This window comes from Garra rufa, unplaced genomic scaffold (genome assembly GCF_049309525.1).
Source record: "Garra rufa unplaced genomic scaffold, GarRuf1.0 hap1_unplaced_146, whole genome shotgun sequence".
NCBI classification, from domain to species: Eukaryota; Metazoa; Chordata; class Actinopteri; order Cypriniformes; family Cyprinidae; genus Garra; species Garra rufa.
Window position 1 is genome coordinate 1 of NW_027394421.1, and position 27943 is coordinate 27943.

General features: G+C 33.0%; 1 protein-coding gene across 1 annotated transcript; it reads right to left on the reverse strand.

The window, feature by feature from the left end:
- Nucleotides 1-19: 19 nt before the first annotated feature.
- Nucleotides 20-27943, reverse strand: LOC141316757 (palmitoyltransferase ZDHHC17). The gene is made up of 17 exons (XM_073832821.1): nucleotides 27881-27943; nucleotides 19870-19973; nucleotides 18120-18242; nucleotides 17728-17805; nucleotides 16092-16236; nucleotides 15751-15815; nucleotides 15508-15670; nucleotides 14134-14259; nucleotides 13910-14052; nucleotides 13707-13809; nucleotides 9644-9766; nucleotides 7330-7392; nucleotides 7089-7182; nucleotides 6823-6906; nucleotides 4177-4334; nucleotides 3927-4021; nucleotides 20-206 (listed from the first exon to the last, which is right to left on the reverse strand). Exons 1-17 carry the CDS (start codon nucleotides 27941-27943, stop codon nucleotides 68-70), a joined length of 1869 nt encoding a protein of 622 aa, XP_073688922.1. The 3' UTR covers nucleotides 20-67.

Consider the following 27943-nt stretch of genomic DNA (forward strand, 5'->3'; position numbering starts at 1 on the left):
GGAAAACCTCTCCCCTCTTCTCCCTCTCGCTCCGTCTTCTCTCACGCTCCGCCGCTCCTTCGCCGCGCTACACCAGCTGGTATCCTGAGCCGGTCGTCTGGTCGTACTCTATTGTGTACTGCGAGGTCCAGTCTACCACCACGGGCCGCAGCAGACCGCAGCAGCGCAGCTCGAAGAAATCTATGAGGTTCCTCATACAGCCGTGACTGTGCGAGAAAACAGAGGAGCCACGTTAAAACAATGCTGTCATTGACAATAATGACTTCCTAAACAAATCTTGAGAAGTTCATAGTTTTGACTGAACTGTCAGATTTTTTAGCAATGCTGTTAGGTGCTTTTGAAGTTTTTATTTATTTATTTTTTTTTTTTTATTATTATTATTATTACTATTATTTGTTAGCCTGGAAAAATCCAGACCCTAATCTATTAAGATTAAGGGTCTGGCATCGAGCAGTGAAAAGTGTCTAACTCGAGGGGCGGCACCAAGCATGCATTTGAATATATGGGTATATTTGTAGCAATAGCCAAAAATACATTGTATGGGTCAAAATTATTGATTTTTCTTTTATGTCAAAAATCATTGGGAAATTAAGTAAAGATCATGTTCCATGAAGATTTTTTGTAAAATTCCTACTGTAAACCTATCCAAATGTAATTTTTGATTAGTAATATGCATTGTTAAGAACTTAATTTGGACAACTTTAAAGGTGATTTTCTCAGTATTTTGATTTTTTTGTACCCTTAGATTCCAGATTTTCAAATAGATGTATCTCGGCCAAATATTGTCCTATCCTAACAAACCATACATCAATAGAAAGCTTATTTATTGAGCTTTCATGTGATGTATATATCTCAGTTTTGTAAAATGTAACCTTATGACTGGTTTTGTGGTCGAGGGTCACATATATGAACACGCTGTTGAACCTCTAATAACTGTTAAGGTTTATTTTGCCGCGTTTATATAAGCCTTTTGATGGGTTGCGTCAAGGAAAAACCGCTTACGCCTACTTTATGAATGAATCGCGTGTGCCGAACTCTCTTTCATCCATGAACGTTCCTCTCGGTTAATGTACGCAATCTCATAGTCTGAAGCGCCTGCCACAGCAAATCAGCACACGCTGTCGTGAATAATTAAGCGAATTGACTTCTCATAGGATAAGAACACGCAGAGTCATGAATATTTATGAGACACCGACGCGTCATCGATGTACTATAGACGGTTTCAACGGCAACAACATAAACAAACGTTACTGCGCATGCGCGCTTTTGTGGCCCAAACTTAACTTCCGGTAGACATCCAAATAGAATCAATAACAACAGCTAAATCCTTCTAGAGTAGATTATTTTTTTAATAACAAGCGAAATATGTTGGCTGCGTAAATTAGACTGATTTATTAAAAATGCAAACTCATCCTCTGCCAGCAGGAGGTGCTTTAAGCACGAGAAACAATGGTTTCCCCGGTAATCAACATTATCGGTAATGGCTATAGACAAAGCAGCTCTTAATTTAAAAACGCTGCCTTATGCAGGATGAAATGAAAATGACATTTTCTAAAGACTGATTTTTTCAGAAATACAGTGATATAAAAACACCCACGCCTCGGTTTGATTTTTAAACGTGCATTACGTTTATTCAACGAAGTCTATTGGAAAATCAGTCGGTTTTTATATCGTGGCAGGTCGCCACAAATAAATAAATGTTTGGGAAACACATACCACAGCACAATAACCTGAGACCAACTTCATTACTCATTATTAGCTGCGTTTGTAGCCCGCGACACGAACCAGACAGATAAACAAACACAGACCGGAAGTTAACTTAGGTCCAGGCGCGTGCGCCCGATGAAACCGTCTATAGTCCCAAACGGTGACGTCAGCACAATGTAGATTTTAAACCCGGAAGATGAAAATAGCGCAAAAAAACTCTTAAAATTAACCAGTTATCTCTAACAATTAATATTAACAGATGGCATCGTTGCTTTATATGATCTGCAACACAAACACTTCTGCTAAAATCTCAGAAAAAGTTGTCTGGGGTTTCGTAACCCTTTAAACTCTTGCCGTATCCAGTCGGCAAAACAGCAAAAAAGTCCTTCTTACACAGGAACGATTCGAGCGCGGTTTTCTGTTCCTCTTTTATATGGAAAGCCAAGTCTAACTCGTTCATTGTAGCGGCCAAAGCCGTTTCAAACAACTGGTGTTCATCTGTTTACTAATGATTCCAGACGTCGGAGCGCTGTCGTCATCAGCTTAGCTCGCCTCTGACTCGCCTACATCAGATACAACGATTTGATTGGTTCCCAGAACTTCTTACGTAATGCAGTAACGTGGATCATTGCTCGATGCCAGAGTGTCTTGCAGAGACAATTCAAATTGTGCTCTCGCGAGACCTCTGGATTTCCAGGGTAATTATTTGTGACCCTGGACCACAAAACCAGTCATAAGTGTAAATTTTTTAAAATTGAGATTTATACATTATCTGAAAACTAAATAAATAAACTAAATAAATTGTTAGGATAAAACAATATTTGGCTAAGATGCAACCATTTAAAAAATTACAATCTGAGGGTGCAAAAAAATTAAAATATTGAGAAAATCGCCTTTAAAGTTGTCCAAATGAAGTTCGTAGCAATGCATATTACTAATCACAAATAAAAATAAAAACTGGTATCGTTCAAATATTTGTAAATAGCTATTATCTCTTGACTTTAGTTGGTAATTTTAGTAGTTTACCTGAAAGTGTAATTACTATCAATATATATTTTATATTCAATTTACATTTTTTTGTATTCAGTTTAAATTTACTTTTTGTGCATTATTAATTTTGCAATTTTTATTCGTTGATCTCAATTTAAATGTGGGTTTCAACTTTAGTTACTTGTTTGCAAGTTTTAATACAATTATGAATAGATATTTTAATAATATTTTGAATTAGCTTTGTAATATTTTAAAATATTTATTTTATGTTCAGTTTTTTTTTTATTAAATTTTCATTGTTCAAATATTTCTAAATAGTTTTTATCTCAATTAATTTATTTTAGTTTGACTTTATTATTATCTAAAAAAATGTTTTTATTAATATTTTAAATCAGCTTTCCAATATTTTTTAATAATTTATTTTTATATATTAATAAAAAAAATTTTTGGGGTGCTATTCATTTTGCAATTTTTATTATTCATTTTTCAAATATTTGTGAGCAGTTTTAATTTAGTTTTACTTGACTTTTAGTTCAAGTTTTATAATTATATAAGTAGTAATTTTAGTACTTAAATTTCTCATTAAATTATTATCCAAAACTGTTACTTCACTATTATGAATATACGCTTTATTAATATTTTGCTTTCATTTGAACTTTTCAATGTATTTGATTAGCTTTTATTATTTACATTTTGTTCATAATGAACATTTTCATCTTTTTTTATTAAACATTGTTCAAATATTTCTAAATAGTTCTAATGTAGTATAGAACTTATTTCTCCTTTTCGCGCAATGTTTTTAATCTAATATTTATATTTTATTCAAAAAAAATTATGATAACACTGCCAACAGTATATTAATAAAAAACTTTTTTCTAGATTTTTTAGACTTTTTAAAATTTCTACATAATTATAATTACAAACATGAATAATTCCTGAGATAATTTACTCGATCTAATCAGATTTTTCTCTTCATTGCTGGTGCCTAATTAAAGCACCAATTTGGTGCCTAAAGAAGCAACAATATATATATATATATATATATATATATATATATATATTTTTTTTTTTTTTTTAAGTTAGCAACAGTAAGTTTCACATAGATTATATTCTACAGACAGTAATGATGATAAATATACAAAGCATGTCTCTATAAAATATATTTATGGTTCAGTGCTGTATAGATAAGCTGTTCCCAGCTCAACCAGAAATGACTTTAAAGCACTCACTTGAAAGGGCTCTCGATGGATGTGGCTGTAACTTTAAAGTGCTTATATCTTCTGGCGTTCATGCGCTCGTTTGTAGTGATGCCCAGAACAGCGATCTATGGAGAAAACATAAAACATACACATCAACCCACAAAAACCGTAGTGCGCCGACTCAATTTCTACAGGTCAGCGTGTAAACTGAAAAAGATCCTCAAGGGAATGTAGTCTAGGTGAGCAGCTCTCTTGCTTTAGTAACAGATTTAGATCTTACCTGATAGAGCTGGCACATGATGAGCACAGCGACCCACATGAAGTGAAACACACTGTTGATGAACATCCAGAACATCCACGGCGAGCAGGTGGCGATCTGGGTGATGTAGACCCAAAAGCCGTCTTTAGTGTAGCTGGTAGCACAGTGAATCCTCCAATCTGCACAAACAGACCAAATCACGTTCAGTTCATCAACATTATACATAGAGTTGAAGTCAAAACCTTGCGGAATCAGCTAAATGTTAATTATTTGACCAAAATAAGAGGGATCTTACAAAATGCATGCTAGTTTTTATTTATAAGATATTTTGTAGAACGTTGGTAACCATACAGTTGACGGTACCTACTGACTTCCATTATATGTGACCCTGGACCACAAAACCAGTCTTAAGTCGCTGGGGTATATTTGTAGCAATAGCCAAAAATACATTGTATGGGTCAAAATTATTGATTTTTCTTTTATGCCAAAAATCATTAGGAATTTAAGTAAAGATCAAGTTCCATTAAGATTTTTTGTAAAATTTCTACTATAAATATATATCAAAATGTAATTTTTGATTAGTAATATGCATTGTTAAGAACTTAATTTGGACAACTTTAAAGGTGATTTTCTCAGTATTTTGATTTTTTTGCCCCCTCAGATTCCAGATATTCAAATAGATGTATCTCGGCCAAATATTGTCCTATCCTAACAAACCATACATCAATAGAAAGCTTATTTATTGAGCTTTCATATGTTGTAAACATCTCAGTTTTGTAAAATTTTACCTTATGACTGGTTTTGTGGTCCAGGGTCACATATTTTTTTACATACTATGGAAGTCAATGGGTACTGTCAACTTTTTATCTCAAAATATCTTTATTTTAAAATAAAATGATCCACAACTGTGTTTTTTTGTTTAGTTATAACTAAACAAGTCCCTTGTTTGTCCAGAACAGTTAACCTGCTTGCTGTTCTTCAGAAAAGTCCTTCAGGTCTCACAAATTCTGTGGTTTTCTAGCATTTTTGTGTATTATGACTGTATGATTATATGCAACTACTACATGGGTTCAAATGCTCACCGATGCTTTTTTATGCAAAAACGATGCATTAAGAGCCGGGTGTGAACACTTTTGAACCGATTGAAGATTTTTTTTCTTATTTTGTCTAAATATCGTTTTTTTCATTTGCTTAATAACTTAAATGTACCCTGATCTTCAAATTCAGAAAGTTTATTTCAGCTGCTGAACACAAAAGATGACATTCTGTAGAATGTTGGTAACCAAACAGTTGATGGTACCCATTAACTTCCATTGTATTTTTTTGCAATACTATGGAAGTTAATGGGTACTGTCAACTTTTTATTTCAAAATATCTTTATTTCAAAATAAAATTATCCACAGCTGTGTTTTTTTTGTTTGTTTAGTGATAGTTGTTTATGAGTACTTTGTCCGCTGGTGTTCAGAAAAATCTTTAAGCTCCCACAAATTCTGTGGTTTTTCAGCATTTTTGTGGATTTGAACCCTTTCCAACAATGACTGTATGATCATGAGGGACTCATATGCAACTATTACAGAAGGTTCAAACACTGACTAATGCTTTATAAGGAAAAATGATGCATTAAGAGCCAGGGGTGAACACTTTTGAACAGAATGAAGATATGTACTTTTTCTTATTGTCTAAATATCATATTTTCTTCATTTAGACCAGTTTTATAGAATGTTGGTAACCAAACAGTTGACGGTAACCATTGACTTCCATAGTATTTTTTCTTTTCATACTATGGAAGTCAATGGGTACCGTCAACTGTTTTCTTAAAAATATCATCTTTTACAGGTTAGGAATAATTGAGAAAATGTCAGAAGGTCAGAAATTTTTTTTTTGGTGAACTATCCATGTATTGCACTAAGTAGGGGTGCCCCAATCAGGATTTTTGAGGCCGGTCACAGGAAGCAGTATCTGCCGATCTGATACAATCTTTTTAAAGCCTTCTTTTTATCATGTAGAATTATTTATAGTGAAATTCCAATCAGGATTTTTAGGCATTTAATCAGTTTTTTAATTTGAGGGGTGGAGCAGAGCATTTTCGAGAATATATATTTATCTCACCTAAATGTTTGATCATGCAGTGCATTTTTTTAAATTGTGCAATTAAACACAATAAATATAAGCAACAGATTATTCAATGCTTTTTACTTTTGCATTTACTTCTAGATTTATATATTAGGTTGCCCAAGCAAGTGGCAAAACATTTAAACTGCTTATGTTATCACAAACATAAATTAGTCAGTTCTAATGCCTTTTCTTTTCCATTTAAATATTTATTACAAGCAATCCTGTTGTTAATAAAGAACGTTGTTTTCCTACCTCCACGAATAATATATTATTGCCTTGCTTATCTAAAAATGCTCTTTTCCTTTAAACCTAGCCAAAAACCTTTATGTGTTGAAACACAGTAGACTTTTGATTATACATTATATGCATTTATGGTGTATTTATGACATTTTCATGTCAATACTTGTTCATATTTACTGCAAACAATGCGCTGCCACTTTAATTCTGTGCATGCATCACAGTCGTGAATAATAATACTATTACCTTATTAAAGTTTAGATTAATTTCTCATCTTATTAATCGTACAAAACCATGCAAGTCAAGTATACTCACAGCAAATGCATCCGTATATCATCCAACAGATCATACACAACAGGAAGAACAAGTAGCCCATAAAGTAGCGGTGGTTTCCACTTCCTGTCCGCAGACAATGAGGAGAAAAACAAACAAATGAAAGGGATGACTCATATCAGCCTTTGGGATGCTAAATGGGTTTTCTTAACAAAAGTGAACAATTTCCTGGCAGAACATCTCTGATTATTCATGTTAATGTCAGGTTGAAGAGCTTGTGTGGAAGATGCAACCACTGAAAAACTCACCTACGCAGTTGCCGACCCACGGGCAGTGGTGATCAAACTTGGCGATGCATCGATTGCAAACGGCGCAGTGTTTCGATCTGATTGGCTTGCGTATCTGTGGAGAACAGGCTGTTAAAGTGAGTGCTTTATGTGAAAGCGCCTCGATGGAAATTGCAATGCAAATCAGACTGTTGGTTATCAGCGGGCCAACACTGACTGTGTTCAAGCAGCGGTGAGCAGAATGGAAAAGAGCCATAATTACCAAACAGGTGCTGCAGAATATGCTGAGATCCAGAGAGCCTGTTTCTGCCAATTCGACTATAGTCTAAAAAGAGAGAAGAAAACAGTAGAGCATTATTACGTTTTATAAGGAAAATGTGAATGGTGCTTTCTTGTGCATAAAGCATTGGAGTTCTGGATGGTTGCTTTCTGGAGATGTGGAGAAATATAGCATTGCATCACTTGTTCACCAATAAATCTTCTGCAGTGAATGGGTGCCGTCAGAATGAGAGCCCAAACAGCTGATAAAAACATCACAATAATTCACACCACTCCAGTCCGTCAATTAACACCTCGTGAAGCCAGAAGCTGTGTATTTGTAAGAAATCAATCTATTATTAAGACATTTTTCAAACCGTCGATTGCAAAATATGTGTCCATAATCCAAAATAACACTTCCTCCAGTGAAAAAGTCGATCTTCTTTCATCCTCTCACATCAAAATTAAACCACACATTTATTTTAGACTGTTTTGACTTGTAAACAACATATTTGGGCACATATTTTGCACAGAATTGATGATTTAATGTTAAAAACGTCTTAAAAACAGTCCAAAATAAATGTGCGGTTTAATTTTGATGTGAGAGGACAAAAGAAGATCGACTTTTTCAGTGCAGGAAGTGTTGTTATGGATTATGGACACACATTTTGCACAGAAATGGTGCTTTCTTGTGCCTAAAGCATTGGTGTTCTGGATGGTTGCTGAGAAATATAGAATTGCATCACTTAATAAATCTTCAGTGAATGGGTGCCGTCAGAATGTCCTCTAACATCAAAATTAAACCACACATTTATTTTAGACTGTTTTGGCTTGTAAACAACCTATTTGGACACATATTTCGCACAGAATCGACGATTTGACGTTAAAAACCTCTTAATAGTGGATTTGTTTACAAGCCAAAACAGTCCAAAATAAATGTGTTGTTGGAATCTGATGTGGGAGAATAAAAGAGGATTGACTTTTTCACTGGAGGAAGTGTGATTATGGATTATGGATACATATTTTGCACAGAATCGATGGTTTAATGTTAAAAACGTCTTAATAGCTTATTTGTTTACAAGCCAGAACAGTCCAAAATAAATGTGTGGTTTAATTTTGATGTGAGAGGACAAAAGAAGATCGACTTTTTCAGTGCAGGAAGTGTTATTATGGATTATGGACACACATTTTCCACAAAAATGGTGCTTTCTTGTGCATAAAGCATTGGTGTTCTGGATGGTTGCTGAGAAATATAGCATTGCATCAATTGTTCACCAATAAATCTGCAGTGAATGGGTGCCGTCAGAATGAGAGTCCAAACAGTTGATAAAAACATCACAATAATTCACAAGTAATCCACACCGCTCCAGTCCATCAATTAACACCTTGTAAGGCCAAAAGCTGTGTGTCTGTAAGAAACAAATCTCTTATTAAGACGTTTTTAACGTCACACCGTAAATTCTGTGCAAAATATGTGTCCATAATCCATAATAACACTTCCTCCAGTGAAAAAGTTAATTCTCTTGTGTCCTCTCACATCAAAATTAAACCACACATTATTTTTGGCTTGTAAACTGTGCTTGATCTGTGTATTTTTCTGTCCTGATTCAGCCCAGACAGCATTTTCATTGGAGAAAGCAATATTATAGATCAGGATTTCTCAACTCGCAAGATCCATTTTCCTCCAGAGTTTAGCTCCAACCTTGATCAAACTCACCTGGCTGTAACTTTCTAGTGATCCTAAAGTTCTTGATTAACTTGTTCAGGTGTGTTTGATTAGGGTTGGAGCTGAACCAATTAATTTTAATGTGAGAGAACAAAAGAAGATTGACTTTTTTTTTTTCACTGGAGGAAGTGTTATTATGGATTATGGACACATATTTTGCACAGAATCGACGGTTTGACGTTAAAAATGTCTTAACAGTGGATTTGTTTACAAGCCAAAATAGTCCAAAATAAATGTGTGGTTTAATTTTAATGTGAGAGGACAAATGAAGATTGAATTTTTCACTGCAGGAAGTGTTATTATGGATTATAGACATATATTTTGCATAGAATCGACGGTCTGACATTTGTTTCTTACAAACATGCATCTTTTGACTTCACAAGATTTTAACTGATGGACTGGTGTGGATTATTGTGATGTTTTAATCAACTGTTTGGACTCTCATTCTGACGGCACCCATTCACTCCAGAGGATCCATTGGTGAGCAAGTGATGCAATGCTGCATTTCTCCAAATCTGATGAAGAAACAAACTCATCTACATCCTGTATAACCTGAGGGTGAGTACATTTCGTCTAAGGTTTGAAATTTTACCTTTTTCTTCTGCTCCTCGGATGCTTTGATGATACCAGGGTCAGATTTCCAAGATTTGCCAAAGTTGTAGAAGAGAGCCAGACTGTTGAGCAGGAAGGGCAGGTGGATGGTGACGAATGGGAGATGTGTTTAGGGTTAAGGAAGTTATGTTCAGTATGACACAGCAAAACAATCAACAGGGTTAATACAATTTTGAACCAATGAACTGAATCAGAATGTTTTGAATGTATCGTTCAGTGAAAAGACCCTATTTAAAAGAAAGGACTGAATGTGGGAATAATAACTGAGCTAGTAGTTGATCTAACTGTGATCCTCTTAAAGGAGAAGTTCACTGTTTCCAGAACAAAAATGCACAGATAATATACTCACCTCCTTGTCATCCAAGATGTTCATGTCTTTCTTTCTTCAGTCGTAAAAGAAATTGTTATTTTGAGAAAAACATTTCAGGATTTCTCTCCATATAGTGGACGTCTATGGTGCCCGGAAGCTTGAACTTCCAAAATGTAGGTTAAATACAGCTTCAAAGGGCTCTAAATGATCCCAGCCGAGGAAGAAGGGTCTTATCTAGTGATACGATCAGTCATTTTCAAAAAAGAATTGAAAATTTATACTTTAACCTCAAATGCTCATTTTGTCTAACTCTGTGTAGTCAAGTTCAAGACAGTTAAGGTATGTCAAAAAACTCCCATCTCATTTTCTCCTCCAACTTCAAAAATCATCCAACATCGCTGCGGAAGTACCAACCAAGCGTTTACAAAGTGAACATGCAAAGAAGATCAAACGCTCTTCACAAAATTGAAAAAAAAGAAAAAGATTTTGAAGTTGGAGGAGAAAATGAGATGGGAGTTTTCGACATTTCAGGTAAAAGTATATAAATTGACAATTATTTCACTAAGTAAGACCCTTCTTCCTCGGCTGGGATCGTTTAGAGCCCTTTGAAGCTGCATTTAAACTGCATTTTGGAGGTTCAAACTCACAGGCACCACAGAAGTCCACTATTAAGAGAAAAATCCTTAAATGTTTTCCTCAAAAAACAATTTCTTTACAACTAAAGAAAGACATGAACATCTTGGATGACATGGGGGCGAGTAAAAAAATTTTGTACATTCTTTTATTCTTTAAAAATCAAAGAAACTAAGTTTTGTTTCCTGACATTCAGGGAAATGTACTTTCTCTCTTCTCGTTTAAACAGAACATACAGGTTGTCACTTTTTTTTTTTAATTTTTGAATTGAAACTGAAAGTTCCGTGGAATTCTGAGCTGCCACATTTAAACAAAATATTTTTTTTTAAATGTAACACTTCCTGTTTGACTTGTAGCTTTGACATCTGGACGTAACATGAGCTTCTCAATCAACCCAGAGACAAACTATGTCCATAAAGACTCTAACAAATGCAGAAAATCAGTTTCTCCTGTAAGTGGGTCGGCGGTTTCGCTGAGCTGAGCTGCACACAAGCAACAATTACAGCAGATGAGGAAAAAAAAAAAAAAAAAAAAAGAGCTCAATCCTCAGAGGAGATGCTCTATTGTTGGATGATAAAGGGGAGAGGGAAACGGATCCACCCAGAGCTCTCGATCTGATTTCGGCTGCAGGGTTTGAGCGCATTGTTTCTATTCCTGAAGCACCTGGACGCACGTTGTCTGCACACTAAATATCACTTCACAACCTCCAATTACATCTGCACGAAACACATTTCAGCAGATTCATTTGAGAGGCAGATCCAGACATGAGTCACGTCTTGAGTGGTTGGAAGAAATCCTATTTCACCACTGTTTGACAGCTCCATAACCATAGAAATGCAGCGTGTCATTACCAGACAAGAACTACGCTTTCTTATATTTGCACTTGCTTTCTCTCACACCTAATGGTGGGCGTCATGAACAGAATCTTATATCACAGCATGAGTAATTATACATCACTGTGATCATTTATAGCCCAATGCAGTTATTTTTGCTAAAAATGCAACAATTATTACATACACTGTTGTTCGAAATTTTGGGAGCAGAGAGATTTTTAATGTTTTTGAAGAAGTTTCTTATGCTCATCAAAGCTGTGTTCATTTGATCAAAAATACTGAAATAAAAATGTAATATTGTCAAATATTATTATGATGTAAAACAATGTTTTTTCTATATTAATATACATTAAAATTTAATTTATATCTGTAATTAAAGTTAAATTTTTAGCATCATTACTCCAGTCCAGAAACAAATCCATCATTAAGACGTTTTTAACTTTGAACAATTGATTTTAACTAAAATACGAGTCCAATCCAGTGAAAAAGTCCATCTCTTTTTTTTTTTTCCGGAATATCCAACATATGGCATTTCCGTATAGTTTATTAAAATATAGAACTGCTGTTCAAAAGTTTGGGATCTGTAAGACATTTTTTAAACAAGTATCTTATGCTCATCAAGGCTGTATTTATTTGAACAAAAATACAAAAAAAACAGTAATATTGCTAAATGTTATTACAATATAAAATAATGTTTTTTTATATTAATATACTTTAAAATATGATTTATTCCTGTGGTGCAAAGCTAGATTTTCATCAGCTGTTACTGCAGTCTTAAATGTCACATGATTCTTCAGAAATCATTCTAATTGATTTATTATCAGTGTTGAAAACAGTTGTGCTGCTTAATATTTTTTTGGAACCTGTGATACTTTTTTTTTTTTTTTAGGATTCTTTAAACAAAAAAAGGTTAAAAAGAACAGGATTTATTTAAAGTAGATTTTCTAACATTACTACATACTACTGTTCAAAAGTTTGGGGTCAGAGCATTTAAAAAAAAAAAAATACTTTTATTCACCAAGGATGTGTTAAATTAATAAAAAGTGAACAGATTTACATTGTTAGAAAATCTTTATATATGTTTCCAACATTGATCATTCTAATAATAAATCAGCATATCAGAATGATTTCTGAAGGACCATGTGACACTTTATGACTGGAGTAACAGCTGATGAATTCAGCTTTGCATCACAGGAATAAATTATATTTTAAAGTATATTAGAATAAAAGCCATTATTTTATATTGTAATAACATTTTACAATATTACCTTTTTTTTCTGTATTTTTTTTCTCAAATAAATGCAGCCTTGATGAGCATAAGAGTCTTCTTTAAAAACATTACAAGTCTTATAGATCCCAAACTTTTGAATGGCAGTGTATAATAAATAACTACAGAAATGGATTGCAGACTTGTATTTTAGTCAGAAGCAATGGTTTAAAGTTAAAAACATCTTGATGGATTTGTTTCTTTCAAACATGCATCTTTTGGCTTCTCAAGACAATTAAACTGATGAACTGGAGTGATGTGGATTACTGTTGTTTTTATCAGCTGTTTGGACTGTCATTCTGACGGCACCCATTCACTGCAATCTCTCATGTAAATAATGTAAAGCTTCACGCCGGATCAATATGCGTTTGGATATATCCACCAGTTTGTCACATTTCTACCACTGCGCAATACAATGTCAAACCGCCCAGCCATTTTCTAACCCACACAAGGTGTCAAAATTCACTCCTGATAAACAATTTCCATGGAAAAATCAGACATATCCATGTCAAGCCTGTCAAAGCTGATGCATCTGCCCACAATTTTACACTCACAATACAATTATCTCCAGAAAAACACACCGACTCATGTTGGCGTCAGTAAACCGTGGGTGAAAGAGGGATATTTTCGTCTCAGTTTATGTTTTCATTAAGTGCGAAAGGATGAAAACATTGCAAACTTCATATCTCTATCATCGGTTCCTTTCATTAGGTCCGGAGACGAAGTGAACGTTTAAACAAACAAGACGACATTTTCAGATCTTTCAACACTGAAAAATGAGATAATGGCATAAATCGGGTCACTAGCAACCTAGTTTTAAGTTTCACGCCAGGAAGACAGAAAGAGATGATGTTTTCAAAGGAAGACATAAAATTCTTTAGCTCTTGGATAAAACTGTGACCTGGTTTATGTTCATCTGAGTCGACAAACATATAAATGCATGCTTGTTTATTACTAAGTCTAAAGCTGGATTTGCTGATAAAAGAGCGATTGAAAGGATATCATTCCAGAACCAATAAAACCAGGTGATGTACATCCAGAACTTAGTGGCCAGATAGATGCCAAGAGGAAGAGCGCTATGCATGGAGTGATCGAAGAAAGACCTAGAATCAGAGATCAAATATTAGCGACGATGCTTGGCGTTCACATCAGAATGCATTGAAAGCCTGAGCGGCAACACAGATGGGTGTAACGGCGTCATACTTGGACAGAAACTGCACGATGAGCCACATCGCTGCATACATCACACCCTTGATGAGCCAGGAGTCAATGTCCAGATCGGCGATGAATCCCACCAGCCAAATCACCAGGAATGGAGTTCCCAACATCACCTTCTGCCTGAACTCCTGAAGACGGATGGAGAAATGTCTGAGTGCATGCATTAATGGTAATTGATTGGTCAGAATAGAAGGTTTTGGTTGCTCTACCTTGTCCATTTTGAGGCGTTTTAGGTACGAGGGGCTGTCGTAGCCTTTGGCCTGTCTGGCCTCCTGCAGATGATTTATCATCCAAACATTTTTCCTCTGTTTGGCCAGATCCAGCGGCGTCTCCCCCTGCAACCACAAATATTATTATTATTATGTCTTGAACTCCAATGTGGTTTTCATTAAGTAAAACTTTTGTGCTAAAATAATAAAAGAAAATAATTTTTTGCCTTGGCAATTTACTGAAATAAGTTTATGTTCTAAAATACCTGGCAACTAAAATGAAAACTAAAAACTAAAACTGTAAAAAAAAAATACAACTAGAAATGTTTAAAAAAAAATACAGATTGACAAATAAAGTTAAATAAAATAATAAAATAAAATATTAGATTCGATTAACAAAAAGTCTTAAAATGTTTCCATTGCAACTAACTGAAATAAGTTCTAAAATATCTAGCGACTAAAATGAAAACTAAAAAGTAATAAAAATAAAACAATTTTAAAATGTTTTTAAAAATTAATAACTAATACAGATGACAAATAAAATATTAGATTAAAAAAATAACAATTTAAAATTGTCTCCTTGGAATTTACTGAAATAAGTTTTAGTTACTTGGCAACTAAAATTAAAACTGTAATAAAATACAACTATTTAGAAATGTGTTTAAAAAAATTAAAACTAATACAGATAACAAATAAAATGAAATGATAAAAAAAAAAAAATATATATATAATTTTAAATGTCTCCTAGGTAATTTACTGAAATAAGTTTGTTCTAAAATGAATGCCTGGCAACTAAAATTTAAACTGTAATAAAAATAAAACTATTTAGAAATGAGTTTAAAATAAACTAATACAAATGACAAAATAAAATAATAAAATAAATTAGAAATCTTAAATGCAAATGACAAAATAACCTAATGAATTAAAAAATATATATTTATTTTATATTTTTTCATCCTATTTTTAAAGTTATCCAAATGGAGTTCTTAGCAATGCTTTTAATAAAAAATTAAGTTTTGATATATTTACAGCAGGAAATTTACTAAATATCTTCATGGAACATGATTTTTGGCATAAAAGAAAATGAGATAATTTTGACCTATAAAATGTATTTTTGGCTATTGCTAAAAAAAATATACCCATGCATTTTCTGAATGCAGACAGTATATAAAAAGTATTACAACATTTTTCATTCAGTTATATTAAGTACTGTTAAATAAAGATAATAAATGAATGAAGATGGAGAAAAGGGAGCTTCTAAAGTCCTTTATCCAACACTTGTTTTATTCCAATAATGAATAAAATGGCTAATATGTACTAATATGTATCTAATCACTTGATTTCAGTGTGGAAGAACAGGTGTCTGGAACATACCTTGATGTTCTGTGCGTCGACATTAGCGTTGGCCTCCAACAGCAGGCTGATTACCGTAGTGTTTCCGGCCAGAACCGCCCAGTGCAGAGCAGTGTTCTTATGATATTTATCACCCAGATTCACCGACACGTTAAACGTCAGCAACAGCCGTGTCGGGTCAACACTGCAGAAACTGTATGTATTAGTCTTATATCTCACAATTGCAAAAAAAAAAAAACACTTTCTCTCACAATACACACGCACCTGTGCATCCGATAAGCCGCCCACATCAAAGGGGTCATCCCATTCTGATCCATCATATCCACATCCTAGAAAAGACAACACAGAGCAGACTTAAAAGTAAGATCAGAGATCAAAAACAGTAGAGGTCATGGATGGAAATGTCATAAACGCCCCCTGCAGGCTGAAAATGGACGGAGCATGACGGAATGCATGATAAAATTGACTCTTTCACAAGATGTGGAGTAGCTCCGCCCACAGCCTAATCTCATTGGCTCAAAATTGCAATCAAAATATTCTGACTGGCAATAACTTTGGCAGCTTTTGTTTGATCAGAGCATTTTCTAAGTGTTAAATAAGCGTACCTGTCCCTTGGCAATGAGATATGCCACAATAGAGGTGTGTCCAAACTGTGTGGCCAGATGCACACAACTGCATCCCTCACCGTCGATGAGAGACGGATCAGCACCGTATTTCATTAACTGCACCACCATGGAGAGATGGCCCTGTCTGAATGAGAGAGGGCAAACGAGAGCCATCATTCACAGACTGTGTGCATTAATAAACCATCACACACTAAAAAAAAAAAAAACATGCACATGCATTTTTGCATCCATTGAATAACTGGATACCCTGTACTTTAGTATAATACATATACTATTATAGTATTTACTTATTTTAACCTTTAAAAAAAGATCTAATTTTAGGTTCATTTTATTTTTAGCTGAGGTTTTAATCATTTCTGTTTTGCATTTGTCATTTTTATTAGTTTTATCTTTTTTATATTATACATTTAGATTTAAGTTATTTTAGCTTTAATTTTTTAATTTTAGTACTTCATTTTATTTAAGCTAATTTTCTTTTCTTTTTTCTATATCTAATATTTATATTTTGTTTAAGCTTAATTTTAATTACCCCGGTATTTTTAATTTATGTTGCAGTGTTTTTTTTTCTACCAAGCTTTAATTTACCTATTTCAGTTTCATTTTTTTTAATTTCAGTACGTCACCATTAAATTTACATTTCATTTAGGTTTTTCCATCAAATATTAACATTGAATTTCAGCTTCACTTTAATTACTCAAAGAGTCATTTCTGTTTTGTGCATTTTTATTATTATTATTTAAAAAAAATTATTTCTTATTTCAGTTTTTGTTTTTTGTAATTCAACGTTTATAATTTATCTAATATTTATTTAATTTCAAAAATTTAGTTTCAGTTTCAAAAATCTTGTGCTTTTTTTTTTTTTTTTATATTAGTTTTAGGTTGTTTGTAGTTGTTTTGTTCTTTAACTTATTTCGGCTTTGGTTTTGTCATTTTAGTACTAACATATTTTAACTTTCCATCTAATACTTATTTCACTTTTATTTAAACTGCCCCAGAAAGTTAAAATCAGATTGTTCTCCTCCTTACTCAAAAATCAGAGACATTTTACACAAATGTGACACTGGACCACAAAACCAGTCATAAGGTTAAATTTTACAAAACTGAGATGTATACAACATATGAAAGCTCAATAAATAAGCTTTCTATTGATATATGGTTTGTTAGGATAGGACAATATCTGGCCGAGATACATCTATTTGAAAATCTGGAATCTAAGGGTGCAAAAAAATCAAAATACTGAGAAAATCACCTTCAAAGTTGTCCAAATTAAGTTCTTAACAATGCATATTACTAATCAAAAATTACATTTTGATACATTTACAGTAGGAATTTTACAAAAAATGTTCATGGAACATGATCTTTACTTAATATCATAATGATTTTTGGCATAAAAGAAAAATCAATAATTTTGACCCATACAATGTATTTTTGGCTATTACTACAACTATACCCCAGCGACTTAAGACTGGTTTTGTGGTCCAGGGTCACAAATGAACTCTATAAGATCATGCAACAACATTTCAGCATACTAATTAATTAAACAGCAAGCAGTATACAGTATATACTGGTCGATCTGCGATAATTAGTATGCCAGTATTGCATTTCAAACACTCACCTTGTAGCCCAATGCAGTGGTGTAGAGTTGAGATCTCCTCCCAGCTGGTCAACTATGGCACCTTTAGATATGTAGTACCTAAAAAGTGCAGACAGACAAATGTTGAGTAAACGAGACATCTAGGCTTTATCTTACGGCTGCAAAAGAGTGTAGTGTAACATGAATGACTGCGCCAGAGCAGCCACTTATTAAGAGGTGGATATGCAGAGACACACACACAGCCTCGTAATGGGAATTTCAAGCTTTTCTCATCTGAACGTTGACAGAGTAATAACTCTATCCATGCCTATCTGTGCATATGTGTGTGCTGTCTTCATAACAGGAGGGGGAAAAAAATCTAGGGATCCAGGAGAGATGTGAATGTGAATAAAATTATTAGGAGAGAGACGTACTTGACCAGGTCTATGCGGTTGTTAATTGCCGCCCAGTGCAGGAGTGTGACGTTTTCTTTGTCCGGCTGACGCACGTCATATCCGGCCTCCACCAGCTCACGGCATCGCTCGAATATCCCATACCTGAGCACACAAACAGCTCAAATTACTTCAAAACAAACATCCTTGGAAAGCAGCTTTTATTTATTTTGTCGACATTGGTAAACAATGGTCACTTTGTCAGCGCTTTTTTGTTTTTCTTAGTCCTGTGTCAAATGTCCTTTTTTGGTTTGTACCATATTTAGTGAACCTGCTCTGTTTTAGGTTTAGTCAGGTTTTATTTACTAAAAGTCTGGGAATTCTAGTCTAGATTTAGTCAGCAAATATAAACACACATATATGAAAACTGGTAAAACTCAAAAGCATCTCTCAAAAGCTAAAATAGAGACTTTGCTAATATTAATTATAATCATTTTGAATTATATTAATCTATAAAAATTTAAGTCTAACAATAGACTGCACAGAGGTTGCATTAATGCATTTATTCAGCAACTTCAATTACAAACAAGGTTGTGCAGCACTTTGTTTGCCCAAAAAATTCAATTTGATTAAAAGATTAATTAAATTAACATTTTAAGCCTTCAGAAAATTTTAAATAGACACCACAAAATGAAAAGAAAAAAAAAAAAAACAATCATAGGGCCCAATTATTGTGGAAAAAACAATAAAGATAATTATAATACAATAAGTTTATATAAATATGTTTTTATGAATCAATTGGACATGGTTTTCGATTATTAAAAAGGAAATAAAGCATTAAAATGGAATCCAGAAAAGCAAAACACAAAATTTGATAAATAAAAAAAGTGAATTTCATAAGGTCCTAAAATTTTATTTTTGTTAAATTTTCTATAAATCATTCATAAAATTTGTAAGTTTAATGATTTTTAATTATTAAACATTAATTTGACTATTAAAAGTATAGAAAAAGTAAAAAAGGAGAGGAGAAAAATAAATCCATAACAATTAAACAAAATAAAAATAATGGAATTAGGACTAAATAAAATGTAATTTGGGGGAAAAAAAGTAAAATAAAAATGGAATCCAGAAAAACTTAAATGCAAAACAGAATTAGGTAAATATAAAAAAACATATTTCATAGGGTCCAAAAATTATTTTTGTTAAAATTTCATTAAAAATATTCTTAAATTGTAAGTTTCCAGAAATTGCGTAATGGTACAGAAAAATTCGAAAGGAGGGGAAATAAATATATTAATTAAAAATTTAAAACATAAAAAAAAAAAAATTGAGAAAAAATAAAACTGATTTAATAGGGCTCTATAATAGGGGTATTTAAACTCTTGACATCTGGCAACCCTAAGCATGAAAACTCTGAGGTCTTTTGTGTTGAAAGCAATATATATGAATATTGGATATTTAAAGCATTTTATGTGTATTTTTAGTCTTGTCTACTATGATCAATGATATTGCATATTGATACAGTGACAGTCAGTGTTTAATGATGTCAGTGTCATCTAATGTTAGTCATGGAAAGAAAGGAATATCTTTTGTCATGGTTTTTAACAAAATTAACACCAGTCAGTATCTAATGGAAAATCCTTTGCGTTTACTAACAATACAGAATCATGCTGTGCATCTGTTGTGGTTTTGAGGATATGATCCTCATATATTTCTGGAGGTTTCGGTGTGTGTGTGTGTGTGGGTGTGTGTGTGTGTGTGTGTGTGTGTGTGTGTGTGTGTGTGAACTCACTGGGTGGCTTTGACGATGTCCCAAGTGCTGTAGTCGTCCACGTGGCTCTTGCGGCTGACGCTCTCGCTGTAGTCATGGTTATAGTGACTCTGGGGTTTAATTTCCTGTGGGAGAGAATCACAGTCTCTTCATCTCTATAGAGCCGTCGGATAGAAGGATGAGTGATGGATGACACTGAGCATCTTGGACACAATGTGTTCACACAAACACACACATAGTGAAAGAGGGTCGTATTTAAAGGGTCGTATCATTGAAAACAGGATTTTCTTGCTCTTTGTTGCAACTAAATTGAAACTGCTTAATAAACCATATTTTAATTGTGATCGCAATTTCCGCTTGTCTTGCTTATCTAAGCATAATCGTCTGTGATATTTGCAATATTTATACAATTAAACTGATTATGGTTGCTGAATGAAGTCTTTTTGGTTGTTTTAATAGAAATAGAAATAAAACTAATATCATTTAGAATTAGAAATGTTACCGTTTTAGCTTTTAGACAGACACTTGTGGTTTTGTAAGTTTTCATAATGTAGTTTTTTTAATGTACATGATGAATATAATAAATCAGGAAACTACATAAGGTCAAATAAATACTGGTTATAAACTGACGTTTTCCTTCTCTGTGCTTGCATGAAAGTGCAATAAGGTTAATTAAATTGTAAATGTTTCAAGATTTTTAATTATTAAACATGACTTTTAGTTACTAAAATTTAATTTAACCGTTAAATCAGAGTGCAGAACAATTAAAAGGAAGAGAGGGGGGAAAAAGAAATTCACAAATATTAAAACAGGAGTTAGGACAAAATGTAATTTTGAAAAAAAAAAAAAAAAAAATGCATTTAAAATTTAATTAAATCACTGAAATGGAATCCAGAAAAAAACTAGAAAAATTAAAACACAGAATTTGGTAAATATAAAACAATTTCATTTTGTCCTAAAAATAAAATTTGTTAAATTGTCAGTAGATTATTCTTAAATTGTGTATGTTTCAAGGTCTTGAATTATTAAACATGAGTTTTGATTACTAAAATTTAATGTAACCATTAAAACAGAGTCCAGAAAAAATGTAATGGAGAAAAAAAAAATCCATAAAGATTATAACAGGAAAAATGGAATTAGGACAAAATGTAATTTGAGAAAGAAAAAATAAATAAATCCAGAAAAAGAAAAATGTGACATAATAGAATTTTATAAGGTTCTAAAGTATAAATATAAATACATTTTATAAATATACATTTCTCAAAAGAAAACATCCATTAACAATTGTTACATTTTTGAGTGAAATAACTGATTATAAGTGATCACTTTTTCCAGAAAACGATTTATTTTATATTATTTTATAATTTAATATAGATATTTAATTTATATATATTTATTTATTTTAGATTTTGTTTAATTTATTTAATATAATTTAAAATTATTTCATATATTTTATTTTAAACACCACTCATGCCAAATATGCATTTGTGTATGTATGCATTTATTTAATACAGCTTATCAGCATAGTATCATTTGACATATGACAAGCCACATTTACATATCAACCCTTTTCTCTATCCATCTTTGAAAACTATGGCAGTATGCCAAGGTTAACTAATCATAACAAATGCATTTTTGCACCAAGTTAACAGTCTAGTAACAAAAAGCTTAGTCAGCTTAATACTAATGGTCAGCCAGAAGGCAAGTCAAGAAACTTTGTATAACATTATAATTAGAATATTAAACCCCTCGGACTGCATGTGCTCACAGGTCAAAGGTCAGGAGAGGGGTGTGTGTGTGATGACCAGCAGATGTCCAAAAGCTTCAATTCTATTGATTGGTGGGGAGGGTCTCTGTTTGTATTAAAAGCCATTCTGACCTGAACCTCTAGCTGTACCCTGTACACCCTCTATTTTTATTTTACTTTTTTTAGTTTTATAATTTCTATTTTATTTATATATTTTATTTAATTTTATATACTTATGTTATACATATTTTATTTTAGAACCACCACAACAGGACCCCTAAAAAATCTGGTACAAAAATATTAAGGATTTTTAAATGTATATAAAATATTCATTCTAAACCAAAATAATACATCAAATATTATTATTTTTTTAATTAGTGGTATAATAATATTATACCACATACATTATTCCACACCAGAAGTTATTTAAACATCACGAATGTCAAATATATGTTTAAAAACACTGTAAAATAAGACTCCTTTAAGCAAAAGCTTGAAACAGATGCAAAGGGCAAACAGAAAACACCCACAGGACACAAGGGAGTCCTGGCAAACTCAGAAACTGAGTTCCCTTTACGTGTGAGTGATGCCAGGCCAGACAAGATGAAACACACACAGACCGGCAACAGAAATTCACTTAGATTGTGTTTATAATCAGTTACAATTCACATAATCCTTAAAAAGGCAAGAACCTGCTCACTTGCACCCACAACCACTAAATATAAAGCCCTGTAACTCCAGTTATTACCTTTTCAAACACACCCCACGCGATCCGTCTAGACACCATTCTATTATCATCATACTATCAACACAAAGACACATCCAGTAGCCACACTTCCAGAGAAAAGCCTAGCGAGATCATCCCAATCCACAGTCACCCTACAGCAAAGCATCCCGAATGAGAATCTGAGTGAAGAGGATATATACGAGTTGACAGCGCAGTTCAATCTTTATTTCTAAAGGCTCTTCGAGGGGTCAGAGATCAGTACAACAGAAAGTACATTAATTGGGGTCATCTAGTAAAAGTTAATGATCCACCACAATAACATCCAGAAATAACACTGCTGAAAAGGATCTAGCTGGCTGATATGATTGAAAATCAAGACAATACGTTTTTTTTGTTGTTGAAAATGTATCATATGTATAGCTGCCTATGATTTGCATAAGGTAAATATCATCTTTAACTTTAATTACTTAATGCATGAACACAACAAATGAACCTGAACTGTGATTTTCTTTTTTTTTTTTTACATTTTATTGACTCATAATTAAATGCATTTTTTTTTTTACAAAATTAAAAGAAATAAAAAAAACAAACAATTGAGGCAGTTATTATATTTTAACAAATACATTTATTTGACATATTTACTAAATAAAAAATATTTAAAAATTACTCTATATAAAGAATACCAAAAACATCTGTAAAATAAATAGATTCACCCTTTATCAACTTCTTCACTGTGTAATCCTATTCTAATATTTTTCACAAATAAAAAATGGTTAAAACATGAATAAAACAGGAAACATACCTTGCAACTATCAGTGCACTTATTAAACTACAAATCATATCTCATATTTTCTCAAATAAAGGATTTATTAGGCTAATTGTACATGCAGTACTCCGTGACATGACATAAATAGTCATGAATAGTTTGAAATCAGTTATTTTAATATTTAATGACTAACTAAAAGTCCTGTCACTGTCAAAATAAAAGCTACTTATCAGAATAACCTGCCCAAAAAAATCCAAATATCGGCCGATATATCAGCCTTGCTGATATATATCGGTCAACAGCTGTTCACATTATATTTAAAATACATCTTTAACAAGTACAGAATGCTAGAAAACATGGAATACTAATATACCACAAATCATATTTTATCAAATATAGACCAGGTAAACGCAAATTTTACATAAAGTACACAGTGACATATGACTTGAATATGACATATCGGCAAACCAAATAGACCGCAGGATAGTTTGAAATCAACTATTTTAAGATTACGCTAACATTTGTGCTCAGACCCTGCTGTCAAAATAAAAGTCCCATCATTGTCATCATAAAATGTGCTCATCATAAATCCTTGCAAAATATTGGCCGATATATCGGCTTTGGTGACATATGACGTAAATAAGACATTAGCAAGACATTTTAAATAAGACATTTTCAAATTAGATAGTTTGAAAATCAACTATTTAAAGATTACACTAACATCTGCGCTCAGGCGCTGCTGTAAAAATAAAAGTCCCATTAATGTCCAAATAAAACGTGCTTACCATAAAACATTGCAAAATATTGGCCGATATATCGGCTTTGGTGATATATGACGTAAATAAGACATTAGCAAACCAGACAGAGTGCAGGATAGTTTGAAAATCCACTATTATAGATTACGCTAATATCTGAGCTCAGGCGCTGCTGTCAAAATAAAAGTCCCATCATTGTCCAAATAAAAGGTGCTTTTCATTAAACCTTGCAAAATATCGGTTGATATCAGTTTTGGTGATATGATGTGAATAAGACATATTGGCAAACTGGATAGAGTGCAGCATAGTTTGAAATCAGTAATTTAAAGACGAAATAAAAGTCCCATTGTTGTCAACCTAAAAGCTGCTCATCAGAAGAACCTGCAAAAAAAAAAAATCCAAATATCGGCCTTGCTGATCTATATCAGTCAACAACTATTCATATTATATTTATAATACATATTAAGCAAATGTATTTCATTAGAAAACATAGCATACAAGTGAAATTAGAGTAGGACAGATTAAAGCGAGGAGCTCTCTACTAGCAGATGTGCACTTAATCCAACTGTATAAGTCATACGCATAGCATTAATGCTAATGCAGGTTATTATATTCCATTTCAACAACCAGAGAATCAGATGTGTTATGCAAGACATGTCAGCGCAGACCACCAAACAGAACTGATCAAATGAGCAGCAGGGAGACTGAGCATCACCGGCAGGCCTTTGTAAAGGTGTCTGGTTGTTTCACTCAATAGTTTTGCACCTGGTATCAGAGCAGTTGGTCTAATTCAATACGGGCTTAATGTTCCTCCAGCCTGTGAGGAAACGAGCGGTTACAGCATCTGTGGGACCATGTGACATGTACTGAGATGCTTGGCTTCCTATTAAAACAGGAAGATATTAAGCATTCAGCTCTGGGGAGCGTGTTCTTCATCAACTGCTTCTGTTAGTTTCGTCAACCATTTATATCTTTAGTTCATGTCAACAACTGTAACGACATGTTTGGACTGAAGGTGAAATTATATTCACTGTGTCAATGCAATGCAATGCATAGTTTGCAGTTCGATTTCACTTTTCTGGTGTTATTTTTACGTAAGACCACAAAAAAGCAGAAATGCGAAACGAAATCACACCCACAGGCCTCTTCGTACAAATACAGCAGAAAAATTCAATGCTACAAAACTAAATTTGTTGCATCCAAATGGTAGCCACAGGACGGGCATCTCATCTGATAAATGCACCATTCAAATCCAATATCAGCAGACAGACACCTTCAGTTTGACCTCTGAACATTATCTTTGGAGGAAACCTCAGGTCTGATCCCATTAGATGGTAATGGTGATGGTAAGGAACAGATGGCTGGCTCTTCGCTATATGACAGAGCAGCCCCAAAGCCGCCCACCCAGGTGACAAAGGGCCAAAGCATCCGAAGGGAATGAGATCCTGTTGACTTTCCTCTAGTTAACAGCATTGATTAACTAAAGACAAATGCAGAGATTGTGTCTAGAGGGGTTTCATTCTGATCAGATGGGATTTTCACAATATAATCAATGTGTTTTGGTATTATAGTCACTATTTTGAATTAGTTTTTAAACAATAACATAACATTAGTGTTATAGTACTATCATTGCAATTTAGTGGACCCTGGACCACAATAATTTGTAGCAATAGCCAAAAACACACTGTATGGGTCAAAATTAGCAATTGTTATTTCATGGCAAAAATCATTAGAATATTAAGCAAAGATCATGTTCCATGAAGATATTTTGTAAATTTTCTACCTTAAATATAATCTTAATTTTTGATTAGTAATATGCATTGCTAAGAACTTCATTTGGACAACTTTAAAGCTGATTTTCTCAATATTTAGATTTTTTGTGATTTAAATTTTCCCAAATGACTGGTTTTCTGGTCCAGGGTCAAATATTGTATTTTTTTTTTTTAATTGTACATTTATTTTCTTCTTCATTTTTTGTGTTTTTGTCAATTTTTTGTATCATTAATTATAACAGTTTTTGTTTATACATTTATATATTTTTCTACCATCAATTTTCTATTTTAATTTTAAGTTCAGTTAAAGGTTTAGCAGTTTTACTATGTGGTTTTGCCATTGTTTCCCCCCATTGTTTAACTCTACCAAAACATTAGTGTTATTTTGTTTCAATTTAATTGTATTTTTTGTCCATTTTTGGTGTTTTGGAATTTTTTTTTTTAGTTACTTATAATTTTTTTTAGTATAATTATGATATTGTAAACTCTAAGGACTAAAACTATATACTATATTTTATAATATTTAAACATTTTTTATCTATTTTTGTTTGTTTGCCAATTTTATTAGTTACTTTTATTCATTTTTTAAACAATTTTATTCATTAAAACTCTACCAAGACATTAGTGTAAGTTTAATACAATTATGCTATTGTATACTGTAAGCACAATTACTTTAAAAACTATATACTATAGTTTAATACGTTTTCATTTTAATTATTATTTATTTATTTTGCAATTTTTATTTTATTTATTTATCACTTCGTCAAGCTAATGAAAATGAGAAATGTTTCCTTAGAACTTAGCTAAATTAAAATAGGTTTTAATTTAATTAGATTTTTCTTTTTTAAGTCTTAGTAAGTATTCATTAACTTTACTAATTTACATTAGGTTTTACTTAATGTCCAATAATTTTCTCCCAATCAGAAAAAGAGCAACTGGAACAATGTTTCACATTATAATATAACTTTTTGATGATCCATCACAAACCAAATTATGAGGACAGCTAAACTATTTACCATTCATCTCTCAAACGACCACATGCAAATCACCATCTCTATCATGGTTTCATGTGCTGCGTCTAAATCAACAAACCCATCCTACAGGACACCAGGCCATATAGCAAACATAACATAATTTACATAACATAAAACTGTCTTCAGCTAATTGTCTTCTGTTATTATGTTGTATTATGTCATCCTTTGCCACCATGCTCTGCAGATGTCACTATAAGCATTGGACATTTTAAAGAGGAAACACAGTGGTTGAACACTAATATTAATGCATTACACATAGTATAAACTTGATTTGCTCAGGTCTGCTGGGATCTTCCTTTCAGTCCAACAGGTCAGCATGTGTTTGTATGACTGCAAGCCAAGGGTGACGTTCCCATTCACCAAGACTACATGTGTGCAATCAGCTCTATGGTCAGTCTGCCTGAGCATGAATAATTTACAGCAGGAAGTCCCATATGAGCAAGCTGTCTCACTACACACACGAGAAACCAGCTCAACTTTGGGTTTGCAATAAATAAGTGTGAAAATGAATGCAACTGCATTTAGGGTGTCATGTTATGATTTAGTAATTAACCTCAGAGGAGGTGTCCTGTTCATCATCATCATCGATATGTCTTTTAACTTTCACAAATTACATAGTTCATGCAAAACTTCCTGGAAACGAGTTAAATAGAAACACAAATATGTAAATCAACCAGTGCAGTACTGATAATGTCATTTATCTATGAATATATTCATGAGAATATATACCTGACAACAATGACTGATCAGAAACAGATCTGTCATTATATTAATTTCAACAAAACGCATTCAGACGCAATCAGTATAGTGTACTAAAAGCATATTAATAAAAAACACCCCACGTTAATGTTCAAATCTGTCGGTAATTGAATGCAAATACTGGTGTCAGTCATTTAGATGCAAACGCAGCACAACACACAGTGAATACTTTCACAAATACGCTAATGTCACGTTTGTCACCGCACAATATAAAATAAAAACACACCCCTGTCTCACAATACCAGATTAGACATGCGATAAAACGACAGGCAAAAACATAATCTGTAGATATGAAAGGCTAACGTTAGCAGAAATGCTATTACGCAGCAGTGGGGGGGATTTAGCCCCTCTCCTTCTCCTTCATTGTGAGAAGTGAGCGGTAGAAATAACGCTTTTCCTGGCCGTGAAAACACTCCGGCTTTGTTTAGGATCGCTGCCGTGTTGCAGCTGGATAACGGCTGTGTTTTTTTACCTCGGGATGGAGGATCGGGACGCATCCAGTTTCTTTCTTAAAATCATCCAGAGCGTCCGCCAT

What these genes read in the sequence shown, in the direction of transcription:
- LOC141316757 (XM_073832821.1), bottom strand. Translation starts at nt 27,943, where the DNA reads ATGGCGGACGCTCTGGATGATTTTAAGAAAGAAACTGGATGCGTCCCG. An exon ending in AACGCCTCAAAATGGACAAG is followed by an intron (nt 14,053 to 14,133) that starts GTAGAGCAACCA and finishes ATCCGTCTTCAG; the next exon opens with GAGTTCAGGCAGAAGGTGAT. An exon ending in CCGAGGAGCAGAAGAAAAAG is followed by an intron (nt 7,393 to 9,643) that starts GTAAAATTTCAA and finishes CTCTCTTTTTAG; the next exon opens with ACTATAGTCGAATTGGCAGA.